At 43.9% G+C, this 14,443-nt stretch overlaps 1 protein-coding gene across 2 annotated transcripts; it reads left to right on the forward strand.

Moving 5' to 3' along the window:
* Nucleotides 1-2,824: 2,824 nt before the first annotated feature.
* On the forward strand, nucleotides 2,825-13,716 carry mapk6 (mitogen-activated protein kinase 6). 2 transcript variants are annotated; one of them, XM_030793407.1, is made up of 6 exons: nucleotides 2,825-2,908; nucleotides 4,871-6,113; nucleotides 10,750-10,894; nucleotides 11,418-11,582; nucleotides 11,714-11,915; nucleotides 12,032-13,716. In XM_030793407.1, exons 2-6 carry the CDS (start codon nucleotides 5,559-5,561, stop codon nucleotides 13,146-13,148), a joined length of 2,184 nt encoding a protein of 727 aa, XP_030649267.1. In that variant the 5' UTR covers nucleotides 2,825-2,908; nucleotides 4,871-5,558; the 3' UTR covers nucleotides 13,149-13,716. The 2 variants fall into 2 exon arrangements, with proteins under 2 accessions (XP_030649267.1, XP_030649276.1); XM_030793416.1 differs by lacking the exon at nucleotides 12,032-13,716 and having other exon boundaries at nucleotides 11,418-11,581; nucleotides 11,714-11,839.
* The last annotated feature ends 727 nt before the right edge of the window (nucleotides 13,717-14,443 follow it).

Consider the following 14,443-nt stretch of genomic DNA (forward strand, 5'->3'; position numbering starts at 1 on the left):
TGCAACTTTTTGGTATAGGAACACAGATATGATTCTGGTGCAAACTCATCATGGAGACTGTCAGTGGTATGGTCCAAGCTGAGAGTGCATGGGCTAAAAGATGAGGGACAGAAGACGTGTAGGATGATGCTGTATGATGAGAGCCCCTAGCTCCTTCACTGAAGTGTGTGAACTCATTCACTACATTATGTAAACTATAGATTATGGAACATTCCTGTAAAGTTACTGCTCTGGCCAGTGATTCCTGAGTTTTTGTTTGTGGCACAAAAACAAAGAGCCAAAAAAAGCAATGCACAGTTTGATTTTTCCATTAAAGGGTTGGTTGAGACATAATTCGTCTGTGTCGATTACGTGTCTTGAAAATTAAGTTGAGACCATCTGAGGAATGAATTTGAAAAGCAAAAGTTTGTCTTTGCCAACTCGTTTTCCAAGGTCGAACAAATGATGTTTTGATATGTCATATATTAAACCCTCGTGGCTGGGCTGGTTATCAGACAAAGCTGTCACTCAACACAACAGCTCTAACTGAGGCACCTACACACCTGTACAAGGTGTGATATGAGTGGCATTAGAGAAATAAACTTCAAAAAACATAACTACCGATCTCTATTTCACTTTATAACATAGAAAGCTGCTCAAACCCAGTATTCGGACCGCAGAAGGAGAGAAAGCTAGGATTCAGCTGCAGTTATCTTGCAGCTGTGAAGTATGTAGTAACACTGTAATATATTATATTAAGCCTCCACTAGGTACATATGTATGTATTTGGAATGTGATTTGACATGACTACCACTCCGTGGGAGCACCCAATTTTATTTGCAAAAGCGTTTTTTTTTTTTTTTAGTAATGCAAAACAGCAGATAACCATTTTGTATGTGTGAATAAATCCTTTACCTAAGATGTGCTCCAGTCTTGTTTTGAGTAGGCGGCAAACCCATAATAGACACAGAGAGACACACATAAATAACTCAAAATGGCCCTAATTAAAGAAAATGCTATGTCATTCTAATAAAACTACTATTTTAAAGTTAAATGTTCAGAAATATAACCTTTATATCACTTGTTCCACAAAAATTTACCCAAATCAGAAATAGGAGTGTGGTCCTGTCCTTTGTGAAGGAGGACATGTGTAGGGAGAGTTAGTGCCCTGGAGGAAACGGTGCCATCAGTTCCAGCTAAACCCTGCTATAATTTTTCCATTTGTCAGATGTTAATGAGGTAATGTGACATGATATCTTATTGCGCAACATGTTTGGTTGCTACCCTGAAATGTAAATGTGTGACCTTCTTCAATTTAACATCAAGTTAAGCAACACATCTACAGAAGTACTTATTAAGCCATGCAGACTTCATGTGTCCTATATATAATAAATAAACAAAAAAAATAGTTATCTTAAAAATACATAGCCTACATGGATGAAACAACAATAATAACATTTTAATTTGCAGGTTTGCTTTAAGTATTGTAATACAAATGTATATATTTAAAACATACATCATGTTCACTTAGATTAGTAGGTTACAAAACCCAAGTGATGAAACACACCAATGCGACATTTCCGAGAACAATAACACGTTCGGAATCTAAGTTCACTACAGGCCGTGTCGCATGGAACACCGCCTGTGTTCTCGAGGCAGTGTGGACGTAACGCAGCATCGCCGAGCACATGGGCCTTCACATGATGTGCGATGTGCTGCGCTACTGTTCCCGCATCAGTAGCTACACTGCTGAATGCTCACGCGTTTCATTCATCACCTAGACCGCGCACAGGATGCAAAGATCTCCGTTTTTTTCGTGTATCCTGTCATCAAAGACTACGTTTAAACTGTGGATGAAATCAGAGCTTTGTGTCTGTAAAACTGGGCTGGACAATATTTGTACCTTTTACAGGATTTGGTGAAGAGACCTGAATTTTAATCAGCTTGACAAGGACGGAGTGTGCCGCAAAAGAAGGGGCACACAGCTAAAAACCTTCATCGAATCCGGATATACTGTACAGCATTTTTCAGCGATAATTTTGACATTTTCTCTAGTCTTCAGCGAACAGTTAATCAATGTCAAACCGTAGTGTGACGCCTTAAATTAAGTAGCCTAATATTTAACGGATGGATTTGCCCACTGAATCGAGTGAGCGAGACCAGAACATCTTCACGCAGCACAATTCAGTGCGAGTTTAAGAGATTTCACCACAAGAGGTAACCCTTAATAGTTATGGAGTCTTTGTGTTTTTATTTTCTTGTGTAATTGCTAATTTGATCAAAACGGCTCTCTTTGGCTGAATTTGCTAAGAATAAATATGGTATCAGCTGACACCAGCAAACTGGTGCCTGTTAAGACTTTGGATGTTTCCTTGATTTATCCTTGAAAACCTTTGCTTAAATATTACAGAGGTAATCCGCGTGTAATTTTCTGGTATCCTTTAGCACCCAGAGGCTTCGGCAGTAAACCTTATGTCTGCCTAATGCCCACTAGATCCAAAGGCTGCCATAGAAACGTTAAACGACGCATCACAACCAGACAAATCTCAGCGTTCCCTCAACGATGCTCGACAGTATTTTGTGTTGTTCAGGCCACATAGCATACAGTCTTGGCTAAGGTAAAACAAGTCAAGGTAATAGGCTCTTATGGAAAGTATAGTCAGTAAGACAGTTATAAAACATCGAGTTGGTCTATGCCTTTGTCAACTGCGTTAATTTAGTGTACTATTTTGAATTTTTGAATTTACCGCCATAATTCCATCATCACATTACCACCCTAGTTACTGAATGACTGACGCAGCCGCTCTGCCCACTCAGATAGCTACAACAGAGTGAATGGCGATTGCGACAGTCTCAGAGCACAGGAGGAGCGCAGTGTAACCTGATCAAATTGGTTAGGAGAAAATCACACATGAAAGGAACAAGAATAGTAAGTAATTCCATATATACGTATATATGTTTTTACAAAAAGGGAGGATTGTGCTTCAGCAAGGCATAATTTCATTTCTTCCTCCCCGAGTTGTGTATTTTCGACGTTGTTTCTTTGTGCGAGAGAAATGGTATCGTTACTCGCTAGCTACCAAAGAAATGTGAATGGCGCTAGCATATCCTATCTGAGCTAACAACGGGCTTCTTTGTTCAGCTCTCAGAATCTTTTCATGCAGTTAGTGGTTGTGCGATTAATGGAAAGAAAATAACTCTGTTTCTCACAAACCTTCTCACATCATTTTTAGAGATTTGTCCGTTTGCCAATGTGTAGCGATGCTAGATATATTTGATCGTTGTCTCTCTTGCCACTTAATATTAACGAGGAGACATCGGTAGTAGCAGCTAGCGTAGCTGACTAGCTAGTTAAGTACAGAGTACAAGAAATTTACTGGCAACGAAAGGATACACGGGCGGATCTGTTTAGGGGTGGTTTGTGTTTTAAAACTTAACCAACCCGGATGGTCGATGACTTTAATGCACTGATTATATAAAAATTCACAATAACCAGATGAATTTGTATTAAAATATTGAGTTGGCTGGCAAGCTAAGTAATAGATAGCCCCGCCTGTGGCTGTTATACCCCCAAGCCTTTTCCAGTTGGCATTTACGATTAATGTAAATAAAACCAGACCTTTTATAACGTCGCTTTGTAAATGATCGCTTTTATCACACGTAGGATGGCTATTTTGGGATCATAAAATTGTTTGGGGTCTAACGAGTATTGTAGGTCATTTAACCCAGCTTGCTGACGCAACCAACATTTTGAAGATAGTGTTCGCCACCGAATCGCCCGAAAAGTATTCAGGCTTAGCGAAGTACTGGCAGCTGGGCGCTGAATTCATAAAATTTAACAAGTAAATTAAAGTAAACGTGACCAACTAAGGTTATTTTACGCTGATCGCAGTCATACCCGGCTCACGGGACACAGTATTAGTCACAAAATTACCGTGAGGTATATTTGGCTTACGGAACTAGACACGTTAGCAATTTAGAGTTGGATAAAGCATCTTTATTTAATCCAACAGTGGATTCACTTGGAAGACAGTGAAACTGTCCGCAGTGTGTTAGCCAGTGAAATTCTAATTTAAAAATCCTAACTTAAAACGTGGTTGATGAGCATAGGTTAGCTGCCTTCCTGGCTAGACAGCTAACAATTCGGTAGCGTTAACGCTACCAACCGAATAATACTGTAGCTGACGTTAACTGCTAAGTGAATTACAGGTTTAAATATTAATTTTAAATATTAATTACTTCTACAGTGGTTCCCTCAGTAAAATTGCCCTTAAGTTTAGTTTATTTTGGCTACGTATGTCAACTAAATGATATGCTAGCCAAGAAATCGGCCATCATTTCTCTCTTTCGTTTCTGAGATGCAACGTGGCTGATTCGTGTCTGTGCAAATTGTTTATAATTTTGGTAAAATTGTGTATAAACACAAACATACAATACTGTTTTGTGTTTTATCGACTAAGTAAGTATTCGATATGCCATGTTACCGCATGTATAAGGCAGCAACGGAAAAAATGCGCCGTCCGTTCCATGACATCAGGCGAGGTTTACTGCAATAGAGGAACGTAAGCGAAGGAAGGAATTTGCGTTGAAGCCGTACAGATACCGGCAAAACTTCAGAACTCCTCTGTATTGTGTAAATAGTTGACTCACATACTTTCTCTCGCAATACAGTTGCCCTCCTTTGGTGACGCATTTTGGGTGTACTATGAACGGCTGTTAAGTTACAAAATTCGTTTGTGCAAGCTTGTGATTAGTTTATGCAAGTCAAATTACTTTAGTTATCAGTGCAGAGTTTACATCATAATTGATAATGTTTTCCTTGTTTGTTTTGTTTTTACAGTAAATCTGTGTTAGCCCACTAATCAAATTTTTTTTCTTTTTTGTGTTGCAGGTTATTCCAATGTAAAATGGAGGATAGTTTTGATTGCGACTGTGGTGAGCTCGAGCCACCTGATCATTGAGGGGAAGCGTTCGAAGTGAGATCAGCTGATAAGTTGTGCTTTAGAATCAGGTGGTCTGGACAGGGAGAAAAAAAAAAAAAAAAAGATTAGAATAATAAAATTTGTGCTGCTTGGCACATTAGAATGATGCTGCTCAGGACCAGTCATACACTGAATGTATCTGCACTGTGAGGATGAAAATGGACACTTCTATTATTTCTTTTGAGTTCATAGGTTTATAATTGGCCTCCAAATCCATTCCATTAAAACCTATCGCAGTAGAGTTTCAGAAAACCGCGATTCATTTAGAAGTTAATGGTTTGAAAAAAAAGAATCCCAAGTACCTATATTGAGATTAAACGGCTTGAATTTTCTGAACAATGACAACACAGTCTGGTAACATATCAAAAAGCTCTCTTAGTTGAAAGACTGTGAGGGCCAGGCAGGGGGGAACTCGCAAGTCCTTTTGTGACTTTATCTGCCCAAAACATCTGAATAAGGAAAAAGTAGTTTCAGGATTTTCTGATATCGTCACGGGCAAGTGAACTGCAATCCAAAATTTCCTCTGGCTGTATTGGTCGTAACCAAATCGAGATCCTTTTAAAGTAACTTGAGGAAGAGGTTTCTGCCGAAGATAAAATGGCAGAGAAATTCGAAAGCCTCATGAATATTCATGGCTTCGACCTGGGCCCCCGTTACATGGACCTGAAGCCGCTCGGCTATGGTGGAAACGGTCTGGTTTTCTCCGCTGTGGACACAGACTGTGACAAGAGGGTGGCAGTGAAGAAGATAATCCTCACAGACCCCCAGAGTGTGAAACACGCCCTGCGGGAGATAAAAATCATCCGACGCCTCGACCACGACAACATCGTCAAGGTGTTCGAGACCCTGGGCCCCTGCGGCAGGCGGCTGACGGAGGATGTGACCTCCCTGACGGAGGTGAACTCTGTCTACATCGTTCAGGAGTACATGGAGACGGACCTGTGTAAACTGCTGGAGCAGGGACTCCTCTCGGAGGGTCATGCCCGTCTCTTCATGTACCAGCTCCTGCGTGGCCTCAAATACATCCACTCTGCCAACGTCCTGCACAGAGACCTCAAGCCTGCCAACCTCTTTGTCAACACAGAGGACCTGGTACTGAGAATTGGAGACTTTGGACTGGCTCGAATTATGGACCCGCATTATTCCCATAAGGTATTTTGCAGTGCTTTTCATTTTTCCCTTTTCATACTTTGTTAGTTTTGTCAGGGTTTTTTTTTCTCTCATGCATCTCTGAGAGAAGTGTATTGATAAAACTGAAATGCTGCTTTTGAATGAGTCACCATCTGTTCCTGCCTGTATCCTCTTGTGGGAAGGAATTTAGCAAAACCAGTGAAGAATGCTAGTAAAGAATGTGTCTACTTCCCACCCCAAATGTGAGTGGTTTCCTGTTCACAAGCCTCTAAAGGAATTACCTATTTCCGTTGGTGAGTCGATGCAGATGCAGCTTGCCACAGGAGGACCTAAAATGTTGTTGATTCGAAAAAGGTCACGGTTGGTTAGTGATGGAGGGAGGGGGGCGGAATATTGTTTAAATCATCTACAGCTGTGCAGTTGTTACTAGTTCTGTCTTCGGTCAGGATACCGGGGGGGCTGGTGGTGACAAACCGTTGTTTAGGAGTTTGTTCCTTTAAACCAGGCTCCTCCGGGGTGTGTGCTTTTGACGTGCGTATAGATCTACATATATACACTTTCTCTTTTAAACCTCACTTTCACATTCTTGTAAGTGACTTAGCAGATCAAGATGGCGCAGGGCCATGGAAAGTAGGTTGTGATGACTGGTGGCTGATGTGTGGGGGCCTAATTCCACAGGCCTTAAGGCTCTCGGAGACGCAGTCAGATGCTTAGTCGCACCCGAGATTAGTCATCGCTCTGTCTGCTCTCCGCTCACATGTCGCCCGGGCCCGGCCTCTTCCCCTTGCAGCTGCCACAAACTCAAAGTCACTTTAAGAGCACTGCGCCTAGTGCTGCCGGGCCGCCTTTTTTTTTTTTTTTCCTGAGTGGGGAAAGTGTTGCCTTAATTTAGCCTCTGTGCCTCTCTGAATAGCTTCCAGACCTGTGGAACTGTGAATATAAACACTCTCTCTCTCTCTCCCCCTCTCCGTCTCTCTCAGCTTATTTTATGCTGTGGGTGTGCAGGCCTATAGTTTGTTAATTGTTATAGGAATATGCAGTCAATGGATAAACTGATGAGTCTCTGTTATAGACAAGAGCTTGGAAATGTTTTACTCCCCCCCCCCCCCCCCCACTAGTCACTACCACTGCAATGTGCCATCGTCTCTCTCTCAAACCAAACCATTTGGTTCGTCTGGCTCGGTCGTCTTTTCTGGCCCATATTAACAGTTTGTGTCTTGATAAAGAAGAGAAGCCTCTGTGTCTGTGCATGCGTGCGTGCGTGCGTGCGTGCGTGTGTGTGTGTGTGTGTGTGTGTCAGGCCTGGCTTGCAGGGTTTGGGTTGTGGTGGGAACCAGGTGCAGCCAGCTCAGCCCAGACTCCGTCAGGCTGCTCCTGTACTCAGCCCAGTCTCGGTCTCTGCCAATAGAACAGCCCCGACTTTCCACAGCACAGAGCCGTTTCAGCGGTGTCTCTCCTCTCAGGAGGCCTCCCATTGGACGGCGCTCATGTCTGTTAATGATTGCCGACAAAGAGGCGAGCTTCAAAGACAGAAAAGAAAAAAGAAAAACAAAAGAAAAGCGCTAGGCACGACTGCTGGTTTCAGCGGATCATTTCCTGTCCTGATCTGTTGTTAGTCTGTGAGATTTTCTGTGAGTTTCAGCTGTATGTCTGTTGTTAAACAGAGAGGGGAAAAAAAAGCAGGTTTAACACAGTGGGGGGAAGGAAAAAAAAAATCAAGGCTTTGTTCTGGTTGTTGCTCCGGGTAAAGAGAAGGTAATGATTCACCACCGATGGTAATTGTTTACTTATGAAAGAGTTTCTTATTTAGGACAGAGAGAGAGAGACTACCTACATGAACAAGCCCTGTCATAAATGAGTTTATTTTCTTCATTCCATTTTTTATTTCCTCATGAGAGAAACTGCCAGCGTCGGAACAGGAATGTGGGGATAGTCTTCTCTAAAGGGGCTGTTTTAACTAACATTTATGAGAGGTTTGGAGTGTGTGCCAAGACACAAGGCCTCTCTTCTATGGAAATGTGACCCAGCTTAAGGAATTTGAGGAATTCACGTGCAAAGCAGATCCCCCCCCCCACCCCCCTTCCAGTCTCCCCACGGTGCTCCCCCCCCCCCCGGCCTGCTCTCTGTCTGGGTTTGTCTCACTGTTTTTGCAATCAGACACTAGAGTCTTTGGTTGGGGAGGGGGGTGTCTGTGTTGGATACATTGTTTTGACTGGGTCCTTGGCTGGCTCTCTGTGACAAAGGCCATTTGAGCTCCGTTACATGTGGTAGGGTGGGCTGACATGTGAAAGACCACAGTGATATTCACTGAAAGGTTACACAGAGAAACGTTCACATGTCTCGGGGGGGGGGGGGGGTGTCTCTGTGACACACATACTCACACTGTCTTTTCTTTATAACTCCTCAACCACCCTTGGTTCCAACGCTCCACAAGAACCACAAAAAATAGCACTTAAACCAGTTGGATTTCAGAGTCTTAGTGCATGGCTTTACAAGGCCCTTTGTCCAAACCACATGATTTCCAAACATGTTAGTATTACACTCATCTAACATGTTTGTTTTATTTATTTCTGTATTTATTTATTTTCTGTAATCCTCTCTCTGAAAGGAGTACAGTTTATGTGTGAATTTAGGAGCAGTATATAGATTTACGTATATGAGACCTGACCTTTCAGTCTTCAGGATTTACATAGCAGGTTCCTCTTACTGGCTACTTTGTGCTCTGTGTTTGAAGTTAATCTTAAGGGCGGATTTCTTTAGGTAGCCGTGTTTGTTTGCCAAAGGGATGATGGCTGTTTCGGGTTGGATGGTTTTTACAATACACTGTACAAATGAGAGACATGAATCAGCCTGGTTTGCGACATTTCGGAGTGTTTGACACCAAGGGTGAGGTCAGCTTCCTGAGTAAGGAAACCCTGTTACCAGAGTGGTTAGTCAGCTTTTGTCTCACCAGACAGACCAGACGAAGCTGTCTAAACCACCTGTTCAGCATCTAAACGCCAGCACAACAGAAATGCTCTGAATCTCTCTTCTCTTTTAGGAAGTACTTAACAAAAAAAAAAAAAACAACAACATTCTTTTGTCGGGAAAAAGAATTAAGTTTCATTAATCCACTCCACAGGTGATCTGTTGAAGAGGAATGTAGTCTCGAGTTGTATTATTCATTTCGCGCCAGCCAGTCTAGTTTTACAGTCCCCCCCCCCCCCCCCCCCCCCCCCCCCCCCCATCTTGGTTTTCATGCTCCTTTTCTCCCTCATGTCTTTGATCAACTCCTGCTGTCTTAACATGTAGCCCATAGACAGGACAAGAGCTGACGTGGTAAGGGGGGGGGGGGGCATTTAGTTCACTCAGCTCATGTAAGGAAATGGGGATTCTTTTGTACTGTCTGTCGCAAGAAGCAGTTCTACAGCTGGGCTCCCGGCCTGTTGGAGAAATCTGTCTTGTAATAAACTGTGAACGTAAACACAGTAGAGAAGGATCAAAGTGTCTGGTTAGCTGTGAAGAGAGAGAGAGAGAGAGAGCGGTTCCTCACAACAAAACCGAGTGAATCAGCGTCTAGCAGACGCCGGGTCGGCCGCTCCGTCTCACCGCGGGCGGTTTTTTGGCGGTGCCACATCATCTACCTGTATGATCCTGCAGACAGTGGGTGAGAAATGCAGATTGGTGTCACTGATCTGACCGTCTGGGTTTTCAATGTCAGGCGCGAGGAGGATTATCTTGCTCTCTGGACGAGGCATAAGAGTCGCTGACAGAGGCTCCACGCGTCCTGTCTGCCCCTCCTGTCACTGCACAGTCACTTTGGGATAGTCAGGCCACACTGCAGGTGAAGGTCCACTCTGCTGCGTGTTATTTGAGCTTTGACACCGCCGGCTGTGTTTAGCGTGTACTGGATTTCAAGCAGCGGTGCAAAGGCATTAAGTGAATGCTTGACTTCCACCAGTTTGGGTGGAACAGTTTTGTTGGAACTGGATGCTTCTTATGTTTCTGGTTCAAGTTAAAATTTAACTTCTCACTTAATTTTTTTTTTTTTTACTGCTGTTGGTTCTGGCTAAATTCTGGCTAAGACCTTTTATAGGTTACAGCACATGGCAACAACAAAAAAAAAAAAAAATCCCTCGAAGTAATAAAAGCCGCATTCTGAGCTTACTGAGTAAACCGTGACCTGACTTTTGTGGGTATGGTTTTCGTGAACTGCTAAAAGCATGTTTTTACCATGACAAAATACCGAAGTGAAAGTGGCACAGGGTCTTGTGGCCGACGAAAAACCATCTCTCCGCATTATGAATATTTCTGTAGAAATACAAACCTGCAGGAACATGTCAGACATGTCTTTGACTTTGAACGTTGGCACGTTTTCACTGAATTACTTTCACAAATTATGGAGACCTTAGGAGCTACCCATGGGTTACAGCTACTGCAGATAGGAGGTTGCAGCAAAAAAAAAAATGAGTTTTTGGTCCCCGGTGTGACAGAATAAGCTATGCAGTATTTCAGTGGATACGTTGCCATCAGTGCTTTTGCAGGCACATCATTAGCAGATTGAAGATCTCGGCTGAATCCTGTCAAATAGAGATTTAAGCTGGGCTTCACCTGAAAACCTCCAAATGCCCCCCCCGCCCCTCACGGTTTCGTCTTTTTTTTTTTTTTCCCCCTGCAGGGTCACCTCTCCGAAGGCCTGGTCACAAAGTGGTACAGATCACCGCGCCTGCTGCTCTCCCCCAATAACTACACCAAAGCCATCGACATGTGGGCAGCCGGCTGCATCTTCGCCGAGATGCTGACGGGGAAGACCCTCTTTGCAGGTCAGTGTTTTTTTTTTTGTTTTTTTTTCTAACTCACACACACATGCATAAACAGGCCAATCAGGAAACAAGTGGTAATGGGAATGATGGCAGGAGGAGAAAAGTAGGACACGGTCATTTAAGAGTATTCTGATTCTTTTTTTTTTTTCCTCTTTATTTTCTCTCCTGGCTGTAGACTGCTCATTAAGTCTGAAAAGGTGAACACAGCAGAATGGGAAGTGGGTCAGGTCTCTCGCTCTGAGAGTAACGCTTAAAAGAAAAAAAAAAAAAATTCAGCTCGTGCTGTGAGACTGTTAAGTCTGGACTATCGATATGTTTGCACAGGAGCACTGAGCGTGTTAGTGTGTGTGTGTGTGTGTGTGTGTGTGTGTGTGTGTCCGTGAGAGTGAAATGACTCAGGGCTCTGGTGTTCATGAGTTATGCGACTCATCCCTGAAGTTTGAATTTACACTCTCACAGTCGAACGGTGCCACTTTACGATTAACACGTGTACGTGTGTGTGTGTGTGTGTGTGTGTGAGCAGGTGCTCATGAGCTGGAGCAAATGCAGCTGATCCTGGAGTCCATTCCTGTGATCCATGAGGAGGACAGGCTGGAGCTGCAGAGTGTTATCCCTGTGTTCATTAAGAACGACATGTCCGAACCACAGACTCCGCTGGCCAAACTGCTGCCAGGCGTCAGTGCTGAGGGTACGTCAGCGCACTCTGCCTCAAAAACAAGATGCTTATATGTGCATATGTATTGGGGGGGGGGGGGGGGGGGGTTTCTCTCCTTTTTTTTTTTTTTTTTTTGTTACTTACCCCTGTCTTGTCCCCAACAGCCTTGGATTTCCTGGAGAAAATCCTGACCTTCAACCCCATGGATCGGCTAACTGCGGAGGAAGCCCTGGCTCATCCTTACATGAGTGATTACTCCTTTCCCTTGGACGAGCCAATCTCCAGCCATCCCTTCCACATCGAGGACGAGGTGGATGACATCCTGCTGATGGATGAGAGTCACAGCCACGTCTATAACTGGGACAGGTGAGCCACAGGCCACGAGGCTGCGAGTCAAAAGCCCTCGTTGGGTCTGACGTTCACCTTTTACGTTGTAGTGGCTCCAGGCAGGGCCCTTCAGTTCTACTCTCTGTCTCCCACAGGTACCATGATAGCCAGTTTTCTGACCAAGACTGGCATCTCCACAGTACCCATGAGGCCGAGGAGGTTCAGCGAGACCCCCGCGCCATGTCGGACTTCACCGACGAGGAGGAGGTGCAGGTGGACCCTCGTAAGTACATGGACGGAGACCGCGAGAAGTTCTTGGACGATCCCTCCTTCGACACCATGTTTCCGCCGGAGCGGTCGTGGCAGTACGAGGACCACCACGAGAACAAGTACTGCGACCTGGAGTGCAACCACACCTGCAACTACAAGGCCGTGTCGCCGTCCTACCTGGACAACCTCGTCTGGCGCGACAGCGAGGTCAACCACTACTACGAGCCCAAGCTTATCATCGACCTGTCCAACTGGAAGGAGCAGCAGAGCAAGGAGAAAGCGGATAAGAAAGGGGTCAAAACCAAGTGCGAGAAAAACGGCTTGGTCAAGGCACAGATCGCCCTGCAGGAGGCCTCCCAGAACCAGGCGGAGAAAGACTGGGAACAGGAAAAGAACCAGAACCAGGGCTTCGATTTCGACTCCTTCATCGCCAGCACCATCAAGCTCAGCCTGCAGCCCGAGCCCTGCGAGGTCGGCCTCCTCAACGAGCTCAACAGCTCCGTGTCCCAGATGGAAAGCCGTAACTCCATGTCCAAGTCCATAAGCCAGGAGAAAGAGGAGAAGTGCTTGGTCAACCTGGCCCAGCTGGGGGGCCGAGCACCCAATCCCTGGGAGAGTTTCACCGGATACGTGGGCGTCCCGGGCGAGGAGAGCTGCCTGATCGACGAGGCTTGCTGGGACGCCAGGAAGGACGACGGGCTGCAGACGAGGGAGACCATCTACACCAGTTACTTGGACCGGCTGTTCAGCAAAAGGGAGGAGGCGGTGGAGGTTTTGGAGCCGGAATCCGCGGAGGTGAAGTCTGCGGAGGACGGCTTCCTGCCCAGGAACGGAGAGATCGTGTTCAACGTGCAGCTGGAGTCGCTCGCCCTCCCCGGGGTCGACGGCGCGGCCGATTTACCGCTCAAGTCTCTACAGGCCACGCTAACGCCCTCGGCCGTCAAATGTTCCCCCCAAATCGCCCACAAAACCTACAGCAGCATTTTTAAACATCTGAATTAAACCCCCCCCGCCCCAGTGCGAGATTTCGACTTATTTTTTTATATATATTGGTAGTGTATTACTTTACTTGAATCATTTCATACCTTTTATGTATGGTTACTTTTTAAGAAACCTTTTTTTTTTTTTTTTTTTTTTCCAATTCTATGACTTTAGTAGATGACTTGAGTTGATAAATTCGTAAAGTGTCAGTCAACACACTTTCAACATTTTACTCATTTGAGCCCCTCTGAGCTTCATATCTGCATCTTGATTACAAAACAAACAAACAAACAAACTGGCATGTCATTTGCACACCGTGTATTATAGATACATGTACGAGGAGGTAAGTTAGATGGGGAGGTTTTTTTTGTGAGAAGTTGAAGAGAGAGAAGAGGGAGAAAAGGAAAGGGTTTTTTCATTTTAAGGTGAACAGAGGGACACAGTGAGAAAATGCACTAAAAAAAAAAAAAAAAAGACTGACATTTTGCTGTCCTCGGCCTGGACGAGGTCTTCGAATAAAAAAAAACAAAACACCTGGTTAGAGGGGGGACAGGCAGGTAGATTCACCTTATTTCCATATTGATCTTTTTTTTTTTTTTTAAATGGATAACTTATTTATGTTTATTATTATTACTATTATTCCCCCCCCAAAACCAGTCTTCTAAAAATCCTTTTTTTTTTTTTTTTTTTTTTTCATACTGTAATGTTTATTTGACATGATGCCAGCAGCAACCATTAAATGTAGAACTTTGTTAATGTGGTATCTACCTCAAGGTAACAGCAGAACGTAGACACATGGAGCCACATCAGTGCTTTAGAGAGAGAGATTCACTCTGATGCCAGTGCACAATGACTTTCCTTTTTCTTTATTTTGCATTTGCCATAGTGAAGTGTTGAAATCCTTATTTATTTTTAGCAGATGTGAGATATTTATTTGAAAAAAAAAAAAAAAGAAAAAGAAATGTGTAATTTCAGTGTAACTGTGTGGAAACTGAGGCATTGGACTTCCATCTTTTTTTTCTTTTTTTTTTCTTCTTCATTTTGGCACTGTTCATTTTTAATGGTCGGATGTAAATTCATCCAGTTGCGTTGTAAAGAAAACGATCTTTCCATTTCCAACATTTGTTTCCTGTAGGAAATCATTCACCTTTTTCTATTTCTTTGAATTCTGTTTTTTCTTTTTTTTTTTTAACTTGCAGGTGCTTTGTCTTTATGAGAGGAAAAATTACTTTATGGAATTTGATGCGCCTAAAAGTCTTAAATTTGCCCCTCCCCCCCTTTTTATATAAATGTGACATTAGAATTGTGTGCATGGA

The sequence above is a fragment of the Chanos chanos genome, chromosome 2 (genome assembly GCF_902362185.1).
Source record: "Chanos chanos chromosome 2, fChaCha1.1, whole genome shotgun sequence".
Classification (NCBI taxonomy): Eukaryota; Metazoa; Chordata; class Actinopteri; order Gonorynchiformes; family Chanidae; genus Chanos; species Chanos chanos.